At 44.0% G+C, this 23,159-nt stretch overlaps 1 protein-coding gene across 2 annotated transcripts in view; it reads right to left on the bottom strand.

Annotated features, from left to right (window-relative positions):
- HMGA2 (high mobility group AT-hook 2) overlaps positions 1-23,159 on the bottom strand; it is a 120,430-nt gene that overhangs the window by 8,256 nt on the left and 89,015 nt on the right. Inside the window, exons 4-5 of one of the 2 annotated variants that reach the window (XM_087765902.1) lie at positions 16,238-16,270; positions 15,235-15,336 (exon numbers count right to left, since the gene is read on the bottom strand). In XM_087765902.1, the coding sequence (XP_087622028.1) occupies positions 15,304-15,336; positions 16,238-16,270 (66 nt within the window). In that variant the 3' untranslated portion in view covers positions 15,235-15,303. Of the gene's footprint in view, positions 1-15,234; positions 15,337-16,237; positions 16,271-23,159 lie in introns of those variants that run through there. The other variant, XM_009463216.2, reaches the window with a different exon arrangement.

Below are 23,159 nucleotides of genomic sequence, written 5' to 3'. Positions count from 1 at the left end.
ATTTCTCAACTGCGGATTTAAAAAACTAGAACCAATTTTGTGAGATGAACTGCAGGATCACAGTAATGCTACATATGGAGCCTCTGAATTTGTCAGAGCTTTTATTTTATAACAAAGTATTAGCTATTGGCACAGATTTTGCTGGCTGCTTTCTAAGCCCGAGAGGGTATGCTTGAATAGATATGTCAAAAAGAACTGCTGACAAGAGCAACTTGCAAACTGTGGACCATTGTCTGCTGTTAAATTGTCTGAAATCCCCTGGCATGCAAGCTAATATTTTCAGAGGAGTCCCTGAAGCCAGTGGCTCCTATTGCAGACACAGGGGCCTGGGCTGTGCCCAGCTGAGACACAGTGCCATCCCAACTGCTCCACAGCCAACGCGCCGAACGGCTTTAGAAATTCTTACCGCACTAACAGACACTCAGAGTAGATTTGCTCTGCTTGTAGCTTAAGGTGGGATCTGCTGCTTCAAGCTACTGCACCCCCTGCAAAGCACACTGGTGTACTCAGTGACAGCTGTCATTCAGCAGTAAGGCAAAGTTTAAGTCCAGAAGCAGGATTCAGAGCTCAAATTGTTGCAGGTATTTACTTCACACATCACAATAAAAGGATTTATTAGGGCAGAAGAGATCACCATGACCATATACAGAAAGGCCACATAACTCTTCTTACTGCTGGATTAAAGCATATTTTTAAGAAGGGCACCAAAGGAAATGATTTCAATACAGAAACTCCGTATCCAAATATATGTAAGTCAATCATCCCACAAGTAAGCAATTTCTGTGCAGTCACTCCTAGCATGCAAGAAGGAGCACAACTTCTCTAGCCTGGTGATTAAAAGCACAGTTAAAACCTCTGCCTACAGAGCAGTTCTGAGACCCGCTGCCCTCTCCCAGCGCTCTTTCTGTAGTCATTAACCAAGGCATGGGACAGCCCTGGGGTAGGGAGCAGGCAGGTGCCCCCAGGGAAGCAAAGCTCTCAGTACCTAAATGACATTAAAGATAAACAGAGACACAAATAGAGAGGTTGCAGCTGATGGGGCAGTTTTGGGTTGAGATTTAAGGACTGGAAACCAACATTCTTGCTTTAAATGTCTAAGTCCCTATGGACTTAGCCTCCGGTGGTCCACCTTGTCACCTAAGGATATTGGCCTTCAAAAGACTACAGACTTGGCCATAGCACGAGTCTAATATTTGGGTACCAGCAAGCAGCCTTGCTGAGCTGCCACTTAACTTTCCCAGTGCCCAAGTGCACGCTGGTGGGCATGTACAGACCTGCCTAACACTACTGGGAGCAGTCTAAGGGCTGGCAAGTGTCTTAAAGGTCATTTTAACTTGGAGATGTTCTCAAAGTTTCCATGCTCAAGAAGGCAATGCACAACAGAGAGCAAGAATAAGACTTATCTCTGAGCGTGCATGTATGCAACAGCACTGGTTTGGAAACTCGCGTGCAGAGTTGTTTTGAAATCCCCATGCTCTCTGATTTGAAGCAGATACTTCAGGCTGTGTTTTCTACCTTCTAGCAAGAAGCCTACGCACCAAGCTGTTGTGTACGGAGGATGCATCTTTCTTCTGTTGAAGTCACTTCACTTTTATATAAATAATCAAGTATTCTGTGAGGGATGGAAGGGGAGCAGAGAGATTAAAGCAAAACACTGATGCTGTCCTGCAGGTGACCAGCCTGTGGCTTTTGAGCTGCACAGTTAGTAAGCAAATTAAGGGTGTCCTCTCCTTTCACTGCTGGAACAAGACTGCTTGACTAGCAAAAAGGCTGCTCATGGGGATTACCGGATAATCCACACCCCCAGCTGTTGGAGGAAGTGAACTAGCTGGGGCAGCCAGGGTGAAGTTGCTGGGGTTGCACTAGGACTCAGCTGCTGGTGAGCATGGCCCAGGCCAACAATGGCAGCAGAGGTCAGAGAGAGCTACCATCCTCGCACACCCATGAACCACTCCTACAGATCCCCCTCCTCTGCTGCAGGAAGCGTCTCACAAGGCTTGGCAAAGTTTTGGTCCTTGAGTAACAGGTTCAGATAACTGGAAGGGACCAGGACAGTGCTGAGGAGGATCCCCTCAGGACAGGACAGGACATGACATTCCTCTTTAAGTTAGAACAGCCTTCTTTAAACATAGATTCAAGTCTCTTCTTCCTGTTAGATTAAGGGGGATTCAAAAACATTTCTCTATCTCCTAGCTTATCTCCCACTAGGAGAACTGTTTGATATAATGGAGTGATAATGAGTCTCTCTCTGGTTACTTTGAGAGAAAGGGCTTATCTGACACAGGATTTTTAAATCCAGGAGGGCTCACACTGAGAACTTCCAGAGACAGGAATTAGGTTGGCCGATGTTTAGATACCCTAAAAAGTACCTGTCTTAGGCTCTGCCTCTTAACGTCTCTTACAAATGAGCTTAAACGAACCTCAGCTCCAGGTGCCCAATTTTGCCACAGATTTTAGAGCAGCCCTGAAGTTAACTCAGCAATGAGGTTTCTGCAAGGCAGCAGGTCACTCAGCACTGAAGCCTGCGCTGCTGAAGCTTTTTGAAATTGAGACTCAGCTGTCTAAATTACGTCAGGCCAGATTTCTTAAATGCGTTTTGGCATCTGAGTATAGCAAGTGCCTTTTTGACCTAAGCAGGTCAAAACACTTTGAAAAAATCTGGTGCCCATGTGATTAAAAGGAGAGTGAAAATCTCCAGCAAAATCTCAGTACTGGTCAGAAGAATTTTGCAGGAAGCACCATTTGAAGCCTGCAAAGCACAGATCTAAAGTGAAAATGATGCTTGAAGCAATCGTGGGTGCTGTGCTAACACTGACAGAGACGTATTCTGTCTTGGAGAGCTTCAACCCTACAAGATGTAAACAGTTCTGGTGGGAAGGAAATAAAATATTAAGGAAAAGAAGGCAGCGGTGCTGTTAGAAACATATACAACTGAGCTGGACTAACCCCAACCTTGAGAAGCTGCTCTTACAAACCTCTTGTGGAGGCTGTAAACTGGAGGAATGGTAAACTGCTCTGCATTCACACAGCACACCATACTCCAGAGCCAAAATCCAGACTGGAGCGTACGGCAAGCAGAGGCTCTAACAATAGTGTCTAATCACTAATATGTATGTCCGTAATTAGATGAAAGAGCAAAAAACGGTGGACACCAGTCTTCAAAAATCCTTAGGCTTGCACAATTCACTGAAACACTGTGGGTCACTGCCTTAGCTCTGCTTTCTTGCGGCAGTGGAGATGGCAAAGCCCAAAAGGAGCTCACAGAGGTAACCCTGAGGGAGTCTGCCTTCCTCCTGAGCCCCTGTGGTACTTGAAAGAGTGGCGATTTTTCTGTGCATATTTTATGTGGAGGACCAGAGGAAGGACTGTGGTGAAGGTCCCCCAGAATGGAGCAAAGAAAGGAACACTAGGACAGGCTTTGAAATGGAGGTCAAACCCACATCGTTTACCTTTTGCCCTCCTCCTCATTTTAGAACATGAAAAGGAGAATAAAGTAAGGCCTGTTAGATTGCTGTTCTCCTTTTTTTCCCTCCCTAAAAACGACTGCTTGTTACGGACAGGAAGCAACTGCCAGAAGTTATTCACCTCCAATCCTTTATCACTTAAAAAAGCATTACGGCTCAGTCCATAGAGCCACTGGCAACTGCGGTTTAGGAACAGCTATCTATCTGTAATGATAAATAATAAAATAAAGCGTCTTCTCTTTTGAATCCCAGCTGAGAGATTTTGCCAAGTGATCAAACTTGTCTGAACCTCGGAGCAGCAGCTTTGAAGTAATAAGAAAGAGATTGAAAACCTGCAGCCAAGAGCCGCACACACCTCATTAGGGCCCAGCCATGCGGGAAGGCCGAGCGACAGCCGCCGGGCCCGGCCCCGCATACCCACTGGAAAGGGGCTGCGGGAAGGGAAGATAAAAGAGCCTTTCACAGTGGAAGTGCACTGGTGACATTTTTACGAGCGCCAGCCCCGAGGCTGAGCAGCTCACGGCCGCGCGCGCAGCCCGCGCCATGCCGCCGCCCGCCAGCGCAGGCCTCGGGGTGGGCAGGGGCGCCGGGGGCTCCGCCACTGCCGTCGCTCTTCCTCAGTCTCCCCTGGCTTTTCTCTTCCTTTCTTTTTTTTATTTCCGAAGGACAGAGTTTAACATACAGAGCTCTACCTTCCCCAGGTTGTGCTCAGAGAAGCACCCCCCCAAATGAGAAACATATTTCTGAAAGACAGTGAGCTGGGTTCTCCGATCTGGTTCAACAGAGTTCATGTGAGACTTTGTGGTATAATTCAGCTAAATGATTTTTTTTCTTCAAAAAAAACCCAAACAAAACAAAAACACTAAAGCTTAACAGACTTGTAAAATGCTTTTTAAAACGTCTGAAGAGTTTAATCATAGATCTTGCCACACAGACACTGGTGAGGCTGTGTGCTGGCAGTAAAGCAGAGTATTTAACTTTGAAAGCTGAAGTTCTGGGTTTAATTTTCAGTTTCAGACTAAACAGCAGGTCTGCAGCGAAAGGCAGGGTGACGACTCCTGAGCAAAATGGGGTAATGGAAATGCTTTTCTTGCAAACGGTACTGATTGTGTAACCATGGAGCACCTCTTTGTGCAGGCGAAAGCACAAAATCAGAGAAGTTTGTGTTGGTTTTAATAAACTACCCCCCCGTCCCCTCCCTTTTTCTACTGCAAAGAATTCTACTGCTATTTTATTATGTAATGCTGCAGGCTAAAAATATATCCCTAATTTAAGCCATCTTGCCAATAAATCTACAAATACCAGGTAATCCAAAAAGGGTAGTTAGGGCTTAATGACATACTCTTCTTGTCATCTTAATATGTTCAACTCCTAAAGGATTTAGAGTGATGCATTTAAAGATTTTTTTAGTTCTTTAATATCTCCACACAATCTGGTGGAAAGGGCGTTAAAGTATGGTCGTCTTCAGCATGAAGCAGCAACCCAACTTTTCAAGCTCCATCTGCGCCTCAATCCGTGCTACCACAGGGCGAAGCTTTTTCTTTCTCTAAGCAAGACAGTCTGATTCAAAGGGAGTGGGGCTGTCCAACTTAATAGATAGTGATTATTTCCTTTTGATTATAGAGCCTTTTATGGGAGTTTCTTTTCCAATCGAACACATCAATATTCTATGATCAAATCAGAAAAGGTATCCTGGTGGAAACGTGTGTTCAAAACATGTTTTCTTTTAGGACTAAGACAGATTTACTGCAATTTATACCTCAATGTTAATCTATTCTCCTCTTCCTAAACATAAAAAATACTAATATAAATTACAGTTAATGTCTCACTATATAACACAGTTCTCAGGAGACTATTAAAGCGATGGGCGAGCCACCTAACACACTGTAACTGTCTCTTTGCTGTTCTGATTTCAGTTTCCAGATTTTGCCTCAAAATAAGCATGAGAATCAGGGAAGGGGAGGGGGTGGAAGCCATTCACTGCCCTGAATCTGATATCTCCCAGGTCCTAGAGCTCACATGTCCCTTCCTTCCAGACTCAAGTCTGGTTTCAATGGAGCGCTCATTTTTCTTCCCACTAATCCTGCCGTGAGATCAACCATTGGTAACTCTGTGAGAAATTAAATACCAGGATGTGGGAAATCTGAGATCTGAATTCGGGCAGAATGTGGGTGATTCATTTTTTTATTTCTCTCCTTCTCTTTTCCCAGGGTTGTTGTGTGGCAAATAACTCTCCAAACCTGAGATCAGAGATTGGCCCTGAACAATGTGACTACGTTGACAAAGCAGAGGCAAAGCAGGACGTACGTTGGCGATATATCCCTTTCTAATATAAGCAACAGTCATTTCTAAAGAGATTTCGGCCAACATTTTCTGAAAACATTCTGGCATTTCCAGAAATGCCTTACAATGGGATCAGCAGCAGAACTTCATCATGGTGATGCTCACCATCTGCTGCTGCAGACTTCATAAAGGATTTAACATTTGTGGCACTGGGATCCCAATGAAACAGGATCCATGAGGTAGTTTGCTACGGTGATATGAGTGCTACAACGCCCAACAGTCAGGCAGTCATTTTGAATGGCTTTTTTCCTTCCTCGATGTGAGAAAAGCACATTTATTTATTTAGGTCCTAAAAGGATGAACTCAAGATGCTTACAAACACTGGACTCCCCAAAGGTTGCGGTCCTTCATGCACTTCTCAGCATTGTACTGATGTTTGAAAACCACCTATGTGCTCTTGTAGCCTTCAACGTGAAGTACCTAGGAGCACAATTCTCACTGCATAGTCTACTAAGAGGTTGTGATACTCCCAGACTTTTTACTCTGTCTATAAACACAGCGGCACCATGCTCACAATATCCAATGAGCAGTCAATGACCATGAGCTCTGAATGGCCCCCCCAAACAGCAGCCTGTCTGTCAGAGCCAGTGCTTGCTGGCTGGATTGCTTCACACCATCACAGCACTAAGGGACAGCACACTGAGAGCACCAACAGAAGCAATACGGGATGGAAGCCCCACCGGAGAAAATGGTTTTAGAGTGCCTGTCATGATTTTATTTCGTGCTGACTTTTATGAATCCTTTGCCCGAGCTGTCCTCTCTGAGCTGCAAGGGAGGAGGCATGCTCGTAGGTCCAGCCTATCCAGCCCAGCCTTAACGTTTGGCACAGGTGTCACAAGCTGATGGGCCGCCCAGGGAGGCCAGATGTCACCTCAGGGTAGCATGGCAGCGCTGACTTCAAGGAACTAAATTCACCGAATTCCACAAATAGCCCCACAGTGACTGACAGAGTAGCTGTGAAATGCTTCTTATTCTTCTGTTCCAAGACTGTTATTTTGGGCAACAAGAGGACCTTATAAAATTCCCCAGATGTCATGAAAACCCCAGAATAAAATACGATATTGGCTTCTTATTGCTTCCTTCCAGAACATGTTTAAAGATGTGTATCTGTTAATAAGGGCTGAGCATATTGCTCTTTTCCCTAGCCAAATCTTTTTTAATAGTTCTGGTATGCAAATACTATAACTGACCATCCTAGCAAATTATTTAACAGATAAAAAATGTATTTTCACTGGTCTTAACTTTGATTTTCATTGTGTTTACCTTATTCCACATCCATTGCAGCATACCTCATTTTCAACATACAATTTGCAACAGACTTTATATGTCCTGAACTGGCATGGCAAAGATGTAGCAGTTTCTAGAAGTGGCTACATAGAAGGTTCATGTCTCATGTTTTTCAGTGCAGCAGATGAGCTGGGTTACAGCCCTGCAGTATCTGTTAATAATATTTATGTCAGGAAATAAGGCATCTTTCAGTGACTTCAGCCGGGTGTGGAGGAGCAAAAATGGTGCTGACTGTGAAAGATGCAGAGCCTTTATGAGAAGCTCAGGAATCAAGCTCCCAGCGAAGAGCACCTTCTTCCTGCGCAGCCTTCAGACACACCTCATCTTTCCTAATTAGCATTTTGATTATTTTTGTTGCTATAAGTCCAGAGGCTGATCGTTCTGGTAGTTTCAACTTTCTGGATATCATTCTGGAAACATCTTAAAATAATCCAAATTTTCAGGGGGTAGCCAAGTACTAACTAGAACCCTGCATGTCTGTGAAGTAAGATACCCAGTGTTAGCAGCACGGACTCTTGTTACTCTTGGAAATCTTGGCCAAAATGCGTAGCATGTGTATGCAAAAGTAGCACTGTTTAATTTACTCGACTGACACTTTTTAAATACTCTTCCCTGCCCCGCCATCTTCCTCAACGGTGTTTCCCAAGCACACCTCACAGCCTCATCTCTTCTGGTTATCGTTAGTGAGATTTCGGTTCACACCAAATCAGAGCCAAGTTCTGAACTGGGTGGGATACCTCCCTAAACAGCTTCTGTGGCCACAGCCATGGGGTCATCCACAAAGCCACCCTGTCCACAGCCATCACCTGCCCATCTCGGGCTTCTTCCCCAAGCAGGGAGGGGAGAGCGAGGAGGTGGGGACAGAGCGTGGAGGAGCATTGCTGACTGAGGGAAATGTTTTAGCTTACCCCTTCAGCCTCCAGCCTTCTACCACCAACTGCTGCGCCTGCCCCAAGTGCTATGCATGGAGTGGCTCAACAGCTCTAGTCCCTGAACGTTTCTATGTGCCATTAGGGACAGGTCTTGCCCAGCACACACGGAAAGAGCAGCGAATGAATGGGCAAATGTGTGACCAGCACTGCACACAGAAAGCTGCCTCCTGCTCTAGGGCTTGTCTCAAGGGAATGAGATGTTGCATATTTGAACAGTTAAAATAATCTTTTTTTGCTCTTGTTCAGAGCTGAAGGCTCCTCCTGTGTTGGGCTATGCCATGGCACTCCTGCTCTTCAACTGACTCAGAAACTGGCTGACAAGGACATGACATCTCCAAGCGGCACGTTGCAGCAGGAAAGACTGAAACCCCCAGACAGTCCCTGACAAGCCATGAAGAAAAAGTATCTTGCTAAATCTGAACCCTTTTTAGTCACATCAAATCATGAGTGTGTGCACTCTCATAACTCCCTTACGCAAGAAGGGAGTATCAGCACCTCAGTTTTAGCAGAAGGGGAAGCAAGGCACTGGGAGACTTGCCTAAAATGGGACTTGTACACTGCGGTGCTCAGCGCTAATGGCTTCAAAGGAAGCAAGAGGCTCACCCAGCAGAGTGCTGACTGGGGCACCTCTGCTCCTCAGCAGCGTATGTGAACACAGGGACAGGCACCTCAGCCTGCCTTGTGGGCCACTGGTACGCTAAGCATAATCCAATCAGCATTTCCTTGACTGAACTTGTCCTCTGAATTTAGCAGACAGGACCATCCAAAATCCTCTTCCTTCATGTTTCTTTTCTGCACTGAGACCGGTGCTGCTGCAAAGCTGGGACTCAACCAAACCATCTTTCTCCTAGTTGTTCACTCAGTGGCTCTTCAACCTTTGAATCATTAGCTGCACTGTGTCCCAGGTTCAGCGAGTGGCACGAAGAACACTTCTCCCTTGGCAGCCTGGAGCGCTGCTGGGATGAGAAATGGGGCCACTGCCCAGGCAACCTACTTCCAGAGCAACTCCTGTGGCCATCACGGTCTTCCGAGAAGCAGGCTACCCCTGCTCCCCTGCAAAGCTCATTCCAATCCCACCACCCCCCCAAATACTGGATCCTAGTGGAGGCCCTACAGGGCTTGGAAGTCCCAAATAACATGAGAGAGGAGGCTGGGTAGGCAGCGCCTTATGGCAGTGCAGCCCCTGGGCAAGTGCCCCTTGCTCCTGCGGTGAAGCTAAGGCGCCTGCTGAGTGCAAGAGAGACTGGGCAGGTTGGGAGCTAGGCATTTTGTCCTTTTCTCTATTAAACACCAAAATGCTGCCTGCAGGGAAACAGGGCTTGTCTGTTACCGCCGGGTAAATCAAAAAGATTGAGGGCTGGATTACAAAGCTTATTTGCGTATCTGAAGTGAAGCACTGGTTTATGATGCACACTTAAATGTTTAACTACCTCTGTAAAAAACATGCCTGTTCCCTTTGCATTCTCCACAAAATGGTGGAAATGCTGGGTGAGCTCTTTCTATATTTTCATTACTGGTAGGAAGGGTTCAGTTGAAGAAAACACTCAAATGAGCTGTGAGCAAAAGCAATTTTTATAAAAGTGATTTTTATAAAATTGATTTGTGGTAATGACCCCGTGACTCCAGTGTTTAGTGTGTGGAACTGTACTTGCTGGCAAAGTCTTTGCCATCCCAACACTGAGAGGCCAGTGTGTACCTACCACCATCAATAAAAGCAACTATAAAAATGTTTAAAAAATTACCTCATAGAGCAGCAAGCTACATCTTCAGATCACTGTATGTATTTCTGATTTTTGACTCTTTAAAAGTAACTGAATATCTGAATATATTCCTGTCCTGAAGGTAATTTTTTCCTTTTCTTCCCTTCCTTCTGGTCACAAAATACCTCAGCTTATTTGTTTAATTTATTTACAGCCAAATTTCTGGAAGCAGCCATCTCAAAAATGTCACTCTATCATAGCTATGTGATAAATGACAATCATAAATACTTAAAGCCTTGGAAACCTGAATCTTACATTGGTTTGGGTATTTAGGTGTAGCCTCATTGAATGAAGTTATTCAAAGTCTATTCAGAAGTTATGCCATATAAATAACAAAATATTTGCTGTCAGAAATACCTGACTTCCTCTTCTAGCCCTCATTCTTTAGCACAGGTTAGTGCTTCATCTGTTCATAGAACTGGTAATTGCAACTTCTATATTTTTCCCCAGATTTTTTGGGGGGTTTATTTCAAAAAAACTGTGCTCTTTTTTTTTTTTTTTTTAGTCAACAGACAAACTATTCAGTCTCCCTGCCACAATAAACAGCTTATAAAAGAAGACTGAATATGTCTTCCTTTGGAAACCATATCATGCAGTTGCCACCATTTTGCCTTGGAAGGAGAAAGAAGGTAAGGACATAAAGCCCAGCACCCTCCACGAGACTCCATGAGACTCCATCTAGTGCATCCATGAAGAAAGCAAGAGACTTTCCTGATTTTCTTAAAATCAAATTCAAACCTCTCCCAGAGCAATGGTAGGTCCATTCCTGCAGTTCAGGCATCCACCTAATTTCTTAATAATTCTGGCTGTAGTCTACAAGTTTGATATTATTCTAATTTTATTTTTTTCATTTTACACCAAGCAATCCTTACAGATTGCTTGAAATATAAACAGAAGAACTGGTAACAATGAAACATAATTTTCAAATTGGAGCCATTTTTCGTAAGACTTCCCATGACATTTTTATCCATTTGTTGAAATTATGTTTTTGAATCAGAGAAAATGTTTCCAGAACACTCAAAAGCAAAATCTGGAAGGATTTTGCAGAGCGAAAGTGTTCAAAAAACAAAATGAAACCCTATTTTGATTTAAAAAACTCAGTCCCCAAGTGAGCATAATATTGTGAAAACAAAAATTCCAAGGACATCTATGGGGAAAAGGTCAATAAAACCAGGTTATTTCATCATGAAGCTATTTATGCAAAACCTCTGACCAGTTCCAACAAGCATCGTCCCCCTGTCTGGTGGTGGTGGTGGGAGGCAGGGCACTGAGCTGGAGGGCCCTGTAGCAGGTCCGGGGCCCAGCCCCACTGGGAAAGCTTTGGGCAGCTCCACTGGGACCGCGCTCCACATGGGGAGATGCAGTCCGTCTGGGCTGATGAAGCTGTGATATACACTTGCTTGGTGCATGTGCACATGGTATCAAGGGCCTCCAGCACATATAAGATGGCCCCTATTGCTGTCTTTGGGAAAACATTCATTAATTGCTTTAAAAATAACAATAATAAAAGAATGGTTACAGCCTTTCAGAGGATGTTCTGGAGTGGTGTGTATAACACATGCAGTTACCCTACTTTGAAGTATAAAATTCCACATATCATTGGAAAATACGTTTTTGTCCCTCTTTCCTGACTCTCCATCATCAATAAATACAGGAAAAGTACACGACACACAACACAGCTTGCTGGATGCAGTGGGAAGAGCAATGAAACCCCAGGGCATCAGGTCAACCTCCAGGGCAGAGGTTTTCCAATGTTTCTACAGCCAAGGCTCAGTTGAGTAAGGCTGCAGTATTCCCAGCTCGTCAGGATACAGGGTGGGCTTGGACAGTGGCACACACTCTCTTGAATGTGTATCTGCACCGGCATGGGTGCAAAGGATTTGCCATCCTGTCTGTGACACTAGAAGCTTCTTTTCAACCTGCTAAAGTGGATCTCTGAAGTACTTCTACCACACTTCTCTCTAGGATTTCCCAGAAGGGAAAAAAGTAAATCCACATGTGGTGGCTAGCATGTACACAGAACGCCTGAAGCTTGTGGAAGTGCAGATTTATTGCACGGCACAGAGAGGCGATGCAGCACGTGCACCGTGGGCCCACCGGCCAGGATGCCCCAGCGCACCGGACTTGCCACGCAACCAACACAGGTCCTGGGCTCAGCTCTACTCACAAAGTATGCTGCTTTTGGGCTGCCTGTGAATGTGTGAATCACAGATGTAGCTCCTGGGCTGCAGAGCCTGTCTGACACTTTCAGCATTTACTGTGTCCTATGTTGAGTAGGCATATGTGATGGATGCAGCTGGGGAACACATATAACTTGAGGTTGTGAGGTGTATATACTGAGACTAATTAACATGCATAACTTTATTGATACCAAGACTAAGAAATGAGGAACAGGAAAAAATACAGCAAACCTTCATTTTCTCTCCTATACAAAATAAGACTTTTCTTTTTAGCTTCTCTTCTTGTTGGGATTTTTTTTTTTTTGGACATTATTTTAGAAGCACCTAATGTATTTAGCAGTAGGTAGAATGTGTGTACTGTTTGTGTACTTTTTCTGTACACTTTTTTGTGTATACTCTTCTATGTATACTTTATGTGTACTTTTCTGACTGATACACTGTCTTTCTGACTGGTAAGCTGTCTTTCAGACTCAGATACAAAGGATTTGCAAGGATTTGAGGTTTTAATAGACCTCCCAAAGAGATTATAAGAAGATTTTCAAAGGGCTGTTCTACACTCACAGTATTTCTTCTCTCCAGAAATGATAAAAATAAAACATGTCCTGTTTCCAGAAAACTTTGACAGCTTTCATGATGTTTTCCTAAAAATACCTATTTCCTTTGTATTACTTAAGAGTGTAACTCCCCCATATGGCTGAGGCTACAGCTGCTACAAATAGCTTAAAAAATTAGAAAATGGAGAAATTTCTATTTCTATTTGGACTGCTTATTTGCACACCTCTGTAAGAATATTACTTCATCATGCTTGTAAGATCTGGCTGTCCATTCTTTGCAGACAGAGTGGATTTCAAAGGAGCATCTTGTTTTTGAGGTTTAGGCACATATTTACATGAAGGTGCTAAATTTACCCATGTCACACAGTTAGGCTGGCTCTCTTTTCCTCATTTCCCCAAGGAAGTTTGAGGGTATGCATCAGTGATCATCACAAAGATGTGTACAGACCACAGTATTTAAAGGTTTGTATTAATGATATGGGTGTGTAGATTTCCAGTGGATTTTACTGTTGCATTTACCAGCTGCGTCATGGTAAATCTTCAGAGCTCTGGGGATGTTTGAAGATATTGCAGAAGTTTATATAGGCATCTGTATGGCTTTAAACTGGACAGCAGATATCCACAAAGAGATCTAGAGCATGGCAGAGCCCTGCATGATGCTTAAAATCTGGGAAACAGTGATGGGAACAGAGCTGTTATTCATAAAATGAGAATTTTATCTGGTCTTGCTGTTTCTGTATTTTTAAAAATGACACAAACCCAAGAAACATTGATACTAGCAACAGTAACAAGAGTAACGGTGATGTAAACTAACGTTCACAGAAATCTTTGAGAATACACCAAAATACACCAAAATCTTTGAGAATACACCAAGGCACAGCACTCAGGGGTGAAACCTGACCAAGTTTCTGCCACTTTTACCATGGCAGGCTGGAGTAACACACTCACCATCACACAGCAGTTCTCAACTGTAACCTCTTACAGTCCCCACTGACGAAGAAAGGATACATTTCTAACTTAATCCAGACTGCCACATGGTAAAGCCATCTGGGAGGATATTTTGAAGGAAACAGATGGAAAAGGAAGAGATTCCTCTGAATGTAGTGTAAGATTTACATTATCCTCCATGAACTTCCATGTAGTCCCCATGTTTATATAATTTATCACTATTTCCTTAGACAGCTCAGATTAGGAAGCCTGCATGAGCTCATGTTCTTGTTGTTAATTCTGAGTCTGAACCTCCCTCCTTTAAAGGGAAATTCAGTAGTGTAAAAAGAAAATGGAGAAAGGCAACCGGACTTAAGTGAAACCCAGCAGCATGAAGTTCCTGACTGTCCCAGGAATTACAGTTTTATCTCCTCCTTCTTTCAGCCTCGGGAAGACACTGTCATGAGTGCTTGCTCACAGCGATAAATTTTGTTCTCTGCCATGCACCCACACGCAGCAAAACCGCAATGTTGTGCTAGCATAAGAGTGGGAGCAGGGCCTATTAAAACCAGGAAGGGTTAAAGACTAGTCAGTGATTTCACTGAACATCCCTCAGGCCAAGGATTAAAAAACCGAAATGTTCTCTGAGTGAAGACATGGCACACAAATAATTTAAAGAGTGTAATTTCACTAGTCGTGTTGTGATGACTGGGGATTTCTAAAAAGCCCTCTCTCTCCTTTCATGCATTCTTCCATGCCTCCTCGTTTTCTATACAAACATTTCCATTACTAATGGGGATGTCAAACGGCCTCCTTTTCTCTCTCTCTCTCCCTCTCTCTGTGTCTCTGACCACGGAGATGCTGCCGAGGCACTGTGCAGCAGCGGCTGCATCCAGCTGGCTGAAACACCCTACGACATCCCCACCGGAGTCATTGCTTTGGGAAAGAAGGGATGGAAAGATCCATACAGGGAGCCCTCGTACTCTGGTTCCAACATCTACAACATTTTGCCATCAATTAAATCTGTCATTACTTTGTTCTGCTACCAAAAGACGGAGTCCCAGGTCCCTTCTTTGTCCTTCCACACCCCAGTCCCGCCTCAGTCCCAGCGATTTTTTTCTCTGTTGTGCTAGGGCTCGCACTCGATTACTGTTCAAACAAAACACCCACAGGGGTAAGTGCCCAGGGAGACTGGAGACCTAGTGGCACCACACATGCCATCAGCGGCAACGGCTTCTGCCAGGCTAGGCTGCAGGGAGAGCCACCAGCTCTAGACACCTTCATCCCGCTGACCCCGGTGGGGATGAGCTCTGCTATGTACCAGAGGAAACCACAACACAAACAGCCTCCTGGGAGTCTGCCTCCCGGATTTGGCCCCCTTTGCACAGCAGGGTTTAAGCCTCCCTGTCTCTCAGGTGCCATGGAGGAGATGGCTGGCTTTGTGCCGACCGGCAGATTTACTACCATGTTGTAGTAGGAACAGCCTGACTGCAGCCGTAACAGTTCAAGGATGTAAGCGAGACCAGGGAGAGCAAATATCTTTTATTAGAACAACTTGGCATGTTTTGAATTGTGTGGTGTAGTCATAAGGTTATAGATGGTAAGTCCTTGGGGACTGACGTTGTGTTTCTTGCATAAGCTGGCCTAATGAAAGACATTACCTCTCCTTGCAAAACTTACCTCACTTGAAAATACTACTACATTCACCCTGTATGTTATCTCTGCCATTCGGAGACGATAATATTATTGCCAGTGCCATGGATTCATCATTTCTGTGACTGTATTGATTTCTTTTGTAGACACCCGATTCCTGCACATGCTTTGGAGTTACATCATTTCACCCCTCCAAGTCACAGCTAGGATGTTTTCTGTTTCTTATGTAACAGCTCCTAATTCAGATTACAGTAGACATTACAATAATGTACACTGTGCAATAACATATTAAAAGCATAAGGTGGAAAAACAAAAGTATTATTCCCTTCCGAAAGCAGACCTCTTTCCAGAAAAGCAATGGACCTTTTATGCTCTTGACTCATCAATCATTCATATTCACCAAGGTACGGGACCACAGCCCATGGACTATGGACTCTGCCAGGCAGGGACGGACCTGCTCCCACACCCACAGGCTGGTGCACATATAACAAAGTGGCAGAGTTAGGATGCTGGGGTTTTTTTTACATGGGTGCGGGGTGGGGGGAGCGGCTGGGAAAAGAACATGGAGACAATCATAAATGCAGTGTTTAACCAGTCTCACGACACCCTAGCTTGCACTTTGTCCAAGGTATTGAAGAAGAATAATACCGTCCAACAGAAGAAGTTCAGATGTGTTAAGTTTTTACGACGGATCCAGGCTAATTACCAAGTTCAGCCTATTTTATTTCGGTGATTTAGAGACTCCTTTAGACCAGTGAGGAGAATGGTTTTATACCTGTGCCCCATCCTCGCTGTAAGCAGTCCCCAGTTACCCACATTCAGGACACACAGAGATACCTATCGCGTGCCGGACTTGTACCAGATGTGTGCGTGCATGTGCCTGCATTATCATTGCAAGGTGGCCGCTGCAGAAAGAGGACATTTCTGAGCACGCACCATCCACTGCTTCCTCCTCTCATTCCCAAGGGCCATCAGGTAAATTGTTCTGGTGGTTGTGCCTAGCAAGCCAACAGTTGTCCCCCACCTCATATGATAGATTTATTTCCCTTCATTCTTTACAGTAAAGGAGACCAGTTTAAATAATGAAGAATTATTTCATTTAAAGCTATTTAAAGAATGTAAATTAGCTTTTCTTACCTGAGCAGGCTTCTTTTGAACCACTTGTTGAGGCTGAAAAGTAAAACAAAAGCACGGTGAGAAACAAAATTCACTGAGGTCACTTAACTGTGATTTCACAGATGCTGGGAAAAAATATTTTCAGCAATAGAAATAAAACACAGGCAAAGGCCACATTCAGAAATTAAGTGATGAACATACCCAGCTCTCACACCCAGCCTTTCCTACATCCATTTATGAGCTTGCTCTGAAGTAGTTCAGATTACTGTGGATGCAGAGGAGTATGTTAAGTTTGTATAATTAAAACCAAGGTGAAATCTAATTTAGCATGCTACATCTTTCAGCTCTTCTATGGTACTGCTAGATTTACTTTGCTGCATTACTTATCAGACTGTGAGAGTGGCCTGATTTTATAACTAGATTTTGTCTTCGCTGATGCTGTTCACTCTCTTTCCACACTCTTTCAGCTGTGAGTGCAGCGTCCTGCTGTGGGGAAGCCCTCCCTCCTGGCCATGAGCAGGAATACAGCTCAGGCAGAGAGGTGAGGGACACATAACCTCATTCCCAAGCCAGGGCTTCCCACTTGACCAAAGCCATCCCTGCCGAAGCTAGGAGGCTGGGATGGGCAGCAGCTCCAGCCCTGGGAAGCTCTGGTTTGGGAGCTCTAGCTGAATGAAGGCAATGCTGTGCTGACCCTCGTGAGCCTGTTGACATGATTTCGGGGATGCCCATCACCGGGCTGGCTGGGTGCATGGCAGGGATGACTGGAGGCCGTGTCCACCTGCCTACATGGGACCTGGCGGCACAGCCACAGGCTCCTCAGCAAGTCTTCCTCCTGGCTGCTCCCACCCAGGAATGGGAAACACGGTCCAGATGTGTCAGGAGGCCCACCAAGGTGCCACTGCCCTTCATCCCCACCCCGGGGAGGAGGAGGAGTACTGATCAAGGAACTAACACAGGTGTACTTAAAATACACCACCACCACCCAGGTGATGTGACACCTTTGTGGGTGCTAGGAGCAGCACGGAACAATAAGACCACAGATAAAGGATTAAATCCTGACACAGAGGCACAAAAGGGCTTTTCTTACTTCAGTGGGGCAAAGCTGCCGCCTCCCCCCCACCCGCCAGGACTTTCTGTTTTCAAAGTATATGAATTGCACCCAATGATTTTCTTCCTGCCCTTCCTTCCTGCCTGTTCCTAATCCCAGCCGTGATCTTAGTGCCTCATTTGGGCAGAAGCCAACATGCTGTCCCTCTGCATGGCCAAAAACCTAATTTTCATGACAGTGTAGTAGGAAATAACTGGAATATTTCTGAATAAACAGTTTAGCGTAACTGGCCTTTCAGAGCAATATTTCAGTCGGAAGGATCAATGAAAATGTAAATTAAATGTAACTGATTCAGTTCAGACTGCCCACCACAAGCGTCCTATTTTAACAAGAGATGCTTTGTTTATTTTCAGTCTTTTTCTAATTCAGCAGAATCCTGTTGCTGTTATATTTTTCTATCTGTGCCTCAGGCTCCAAGTTCTGCTCTCAAATAAATATGAGAAAAAAAACTACGATGTGATGACTGGGTCTGTCTTTAAATTTCAGGGTGGACCCTTTTCCATTAAATTCCCTTGCAATGGAGAAGCTATTACCAACGCACACATTTTACTGATGCCTTCTCCAGGTGGACCGCAAGCCCTGAACTCATTAATGGACATTTGCTGCCCTCGGACAAAGGAATGATTTGTTTCAAAGGAATCCCTCGTAATTACAGAACTCACTGAGCTCTTCGGTAATCCACCACTAGTGCCTTTCCGCTTTCTTTTTTTGCCTGCTGATTACACCTGTACACGTGTTTACTCCCAAACCATATGAAATCCACAGACATTCTTAGAGGCTGACTGTTTTCTCCTGCTCAGAAATCCCCATATATTTTTGGCCGTGCACTCTGCATTCATGTGACTCTCACACACTGTAGCTCAATGAAATCTTCTGAAAGAGCTGCCAACTCACCAAATTTTCCATGAATTAGGTCCTGACACTTCAATGAGAGGAAAGACAATGTCTGAAGCAAGGCCAGCTCTGGCTTTCTGCCTAGTATGTGTCACAGTAATTCTACCAGCTGCCCTTCTACACAGCACTTCATACTTTTCAGACCACCAAAAAGCCCCTTGAATACTTTCAGTGATAGCTGGGGCTCAAGCTGCCAGCGTGTTTTCCCAGCCTCTGGCCCCCAGTGGCTCCAGACTGGACCTAGAAAGTTTTTTCTGTGTGTTTGTTTTGTTTTGTTGTTATTTTTATGAATGGCTTTCGCAGGGGATTCTGACTCTAGCACAATCCTATCCAGCCATTCATAAAAAGCAGAGGGAAAATATTGTACTTTGCCCAGTTGGAAACTGCCGCTGATACTGACCAAGGCTTTCAAGAATCTTAGTCATTCAAGACCTTTGCTATCGTAGTGCTTCATGTCGAGAGCTCCCTGGCAGTGCTCGCTTACTGCCGGCTAGGTTTCCAGTGGATCTGGGATCTGGAGTTCAGTGCGTGTTATGTTTTCTCCCTTAAATGGAAGAAGCACAGCTACGGAAGCTGAAAAGCAGGGCTCAGCCCCTCAGCTGGTATTCGCGGCACACACCACTGACACGCCGGGAGCTGTGCCCACTCGTGCCATGCTGAGAGCTCCAGCTTGTGGCGGCTGAATCACTGCAAGCGCTGGTTTTCAGGGGCATTGCTTTTCCTGCGTCAGCCTGGCTGCGTGGGAGAGCTATCTGGACGAATGCAGGCTTGATAAATCCAGCAAGGTCCAGTCCTGCAAGGATTGCAGTGTCCGCTCACTTAAGTCACCCCAAACCAGAACTGAGGCGTACAGGAATGATGAAAAATTTCCTAAGCACCCCCTTTCATTTCTTTAACTGTTGTGGATGTAATGCCTTTGGAAACGTCTCGACACGCCTCGACTCACTAAGCTTTGTCTTCACTGAGTTAAGAAGTCTTTTCAGGGCTTCAAAGGAGACACCTCTGATTCAAAAGAGTGTTGCAACTGCATGTTCAACTAGCTGGAAAGAAAGAGAATCTGTCTTGGTTATGGAAAAGACTGGAAACATAAAAAAGCCACGGACAAGAGTCTTTAAAGAGGTGCTTTGGAGCAAAATAAAGTTGTAGGCAAGACACGAGAGCTCTGAACTATTATGCATTCCCCCAGGAGCCTGCAGAGTAAGGTGGCAGACCTTCTGCTCTGCCAGAGGCTCTCTCACTTGTGTCAGTGATCATATGTAAGGGGAGCTTCGTGCAACGCAGGACCTTCACGTTTTATTTTTATCCTAAGTTTAAAAAACAGCTATTGTACACCGAATGTGTATCAGCTGGAAGCAAAATTCAGGTCTTCTTTCTATCATATGCAAGCACAAGTCAGCCTTAAGTAGCTTTCTTAAATCTGTATGAGACAGAAAGAAAAAGTGACTGTGTTGGAAAAATCCTATGACCATGTCATTCAAATGTCTATCACATAAGAACAAATCCAAAGTACAGCAGAATTTGTTTTGCCATGTTTAAACTATTAAGTATGTGAGCTAAGGCAAAAGATTTAAGGCTTCATGGTAAGATTCCTAACTTTGAACAGAAAAAAATTAAACCACCTAAAGAGGAAAATACACAAACCTTTTGGTGATTTTATCTTCGCTGTAAGTTTTGGATAGTCAAAGCCCAACTGTTTATCTTCTACAATACACTTCTTCCACTCCTCCTCTGTCACTTCACCCCTCATTTTTTTTTTTTATTTTTGAATTCTGTTACTTTACTCTTTGTCAATATCTTAGATGAATCCTTATAGCCTATACAGACACTGGTCAAACAATTTCCTTGCCTTCTATATGAGAACAAAAGAGCAGCCTCATGGGATGAGTCCATATTCATCTTGTACCAGCGGTCAAAAGTTGTATCAAATTCAATTTGTCACACTTCTCATTTGCTGGCGTACTCCTTCTTACCCTGTGACTTTTCATAGCATTATAAAAATAACGAAGGATAAGGGTAAGTCTATGTCAACTAGTATGAGCAATGCTGGAACGCATTTTCAATGGTCAGAGATAAAAGCACTGGTCTGAATGCAGATCATCCCCTGACTGCTGTGCCTGAAGCTCCAAGGGCAAGCTGCACACTCACAGTGCTTCTACATTTTGTGTTCGTGTCTTCCTCTTCAAACTGAGTATTATCAAGATGTTTGACTGATGCTTCTTGGCAAGAAGCATCAGTCTTTTATTCCCACAGCTTGACACAGACAAGACATTTGCATGGAGGTAGCTCTGCTGGTGAGACTAAATGACCATGATGGAAACTAATACCCGGTTAGGATGACATTTATAGTGCTGACAGCTCAGTGTTGCGCGGAGATCATTAAAATAATTTCATAGGTCACCCAAACACTTGTAGTTCTAAATTAAAAGATGAGTAAAACCATATTTAGTCTTTTTGTCTACATATCCTCAAAAAATCAGGAAGTTCATATTATACCAGTTGAAACCAATATAATCCAAAATAAATCATGTCTTCCAAGCAGTTCCATATGACAGCAGAGTAACTACTGATCTGCCCTACAGCTTTAATTGGTTCGAGTCCAGCCTTTCCCTCCCTCTTCCAGCACAGAGTGATACAACGGTGGGACCGGGGGGCCCAGGCAGCCTGGGAGAGAGCCCTCGCCTCTGGGCAAAAGCTACTTTCAGCTTCATGACCGTCAGCAGGGATCCACTCCAGACTGCACGGGATGGCGCGCCTGCCATTTGCTCCTCTGATCCAGGTATGCTCATGGCTTGCCTTAGAAATGATCTCCCTTTTCAGGGGGTAGCAGGAATGCTTTTTTTACACCACCAGTAGTGAAGGGGGATGCCCTCTCCGCCCAAGCAGGGCTGGCTTGTGTTTTGGAAGTGTAGGTCATGAATTCCCCTGCCTCCATCGCATGTTTGCAGTCAACTGGCAACCGTGGTGTCTGTGTACGCACACTGCTGTGGGTCATTAGGATCTAACAGCAAAACCATCTGGCCCTTAGAGTTCAAAGGAGATTTCACAGTCCTCTGTGCAGTCTCATAAATGAGGCTAATAGTAATCTGTGGAGAATTTTGGCAAAATCCGTGGAACTTTTATTCTTTATTTTCTATACTACTTGGCACTCCTCTGAGTTTTTAATACCAAATACAAAGTCAGGTCATTCAAAAAATATTTATTAGCTTATTAAACTGACCTCCCCTGACTGCTGCTGGAAAACCCTGCAACATCTCAGGAACTGCACCAATAACTTTAGCTGATGACAAAGTAAATAGTACTTCTGTTCCACTTGTGGAGGAGAGCAGAGAGCATCAGAGTTTTCCAAGTACACAAAGTGACTTTTAATAGTTATTTGACTGGCAACAAAATTTCATATTTTAATTGGTGAATTCAAAACACACTGCTTCAAATGACTCTTTTGGTAGCCTGAAAATTCAGGCACTGGCACATATATCCAGTCAGGCATGTATATATCCAATGGAAGTCAAACAACTGACTTCAGCAGGCTTAGGATTTCATACGTTTTGTTTACAGAAAGCTACCTTCACTACAAAATGTCTGTAAGTTGCTAGATTTGCAATGGTTTTATGTTCTGAGAGGATAAAAGAAATGAAAGAAATGTATTAAAAATCAAATTCTATTTTCTTTTACGCTCATATAACCCATTATTTTTCAGTTGCTTTGACCCAGCCTTCCTCACAGAGGTAGATTTCCCACCATTACAGATCTTGGTAAGTACAAATTTAATGGTTAGAATGGGAACGGAAAAAACATAATTTTTCTTCATCTGCTAGCTGAACTGTTAGTTCAAGCATAACAATACTCCATTGAGTTTACCAAGGATATAATCAAAATTCAAAGCACAGTAGCTGCTAGTTCAGTGCTCTTGATAGATGCTATTAATTTTTATAATGTTTCAGCCAGTATTGGTTACATTTCCATAAAATAGTAGTGCAGCTTACGAAATGCCCATTTAATGGTCCTTGTATCTGTGGTTCAATACTATAAGCAAAGTTTAAATTGGTATACTCAGCTAAAATCAATACAGTTTGGCAGCAGGAGGATCTGTTGTTGCTGACTGCTCTTCTTCAGAGTCACGGCTGCTCTGTTGGGTTCCCTTGTTACTTCATTATCATCCATCATGTATTTGATAAGCTTTCCTGATGCATTTTGCTCAGGTTTAGTTCAGTGCGCTGTGTATTTTTCTGCTAAAATATTAAAAAGCAATTTCTGCCTTTCAGAATAATTCTAGTAAACAGCTCAGCATTGAGGTTTTCTTGATATGCACCTAAGGAAACATGAGCTGGCTCCTTTGTCTGGCAAATGTCGTATGTATCTGTCTATTTATAACTCCCTACACAGACAGACTATTGAGAAAGCCAAATGGGAGGTTCCAGTTATTCTTAGTTATAGCATAAGGAAAAAAACCCTACATTTTAGTAGACAGAAATAAATGATAAATCATTTGCAAAGAAACTAAGCCCTCATGATTCAGCGATATAAACCAATCAGAAACTACTTAGCTTTATACCTTGCAGACTTCTCCACACAAATAACTATTGTGCAACTGTTTATCTCCAGACTATCTTGTCTGTTTCGATACAGCAACCTCTGTGTTCACCATGCATTTCTCTTGGCCCATGTGGAAATGATTTTTGGTCACTACTAAACAGGCTAGATTTTAATTGATGACCTAGAGGTGAAAAGCACCGTATCACATTACCATCCGGTTCCAGCTTTTGTTTTAGAGTCTTCCCTATCTTCTTGCTCAGGCACCTCCTGCCATACGGACCGAAAAACCAGGGGCAGTTCGGGCTTCAGGGGCCATTCCTGGTGGTACCACCAATGGTGGCTGCATGGAGCTGATCAGAGCTGCAGGACTGTCACCGGTGGACTCAACTCTGGACCCAAATGCCA

The sequence above is a fragment of the Nipponia nippon genome, unplaced genomic scaffold, assembly GCF_047370975.1.
Source record: "Nipponia nippon isolate SJK-2023a ecotype South Korea unplaced genomic scaffold, ASM4737097v1 scaffold_3, whole genome shotgun sequence".
Lineage (NCBI taxonomy): Eukaryota > Metazoa > Chordata > Aves > Pelecaniformes > Threskiornithidae > Nipponia > Nipponia nippon.
This window is presented reverse-complemented; position numbering and strand designations above follow the sequence as displayed.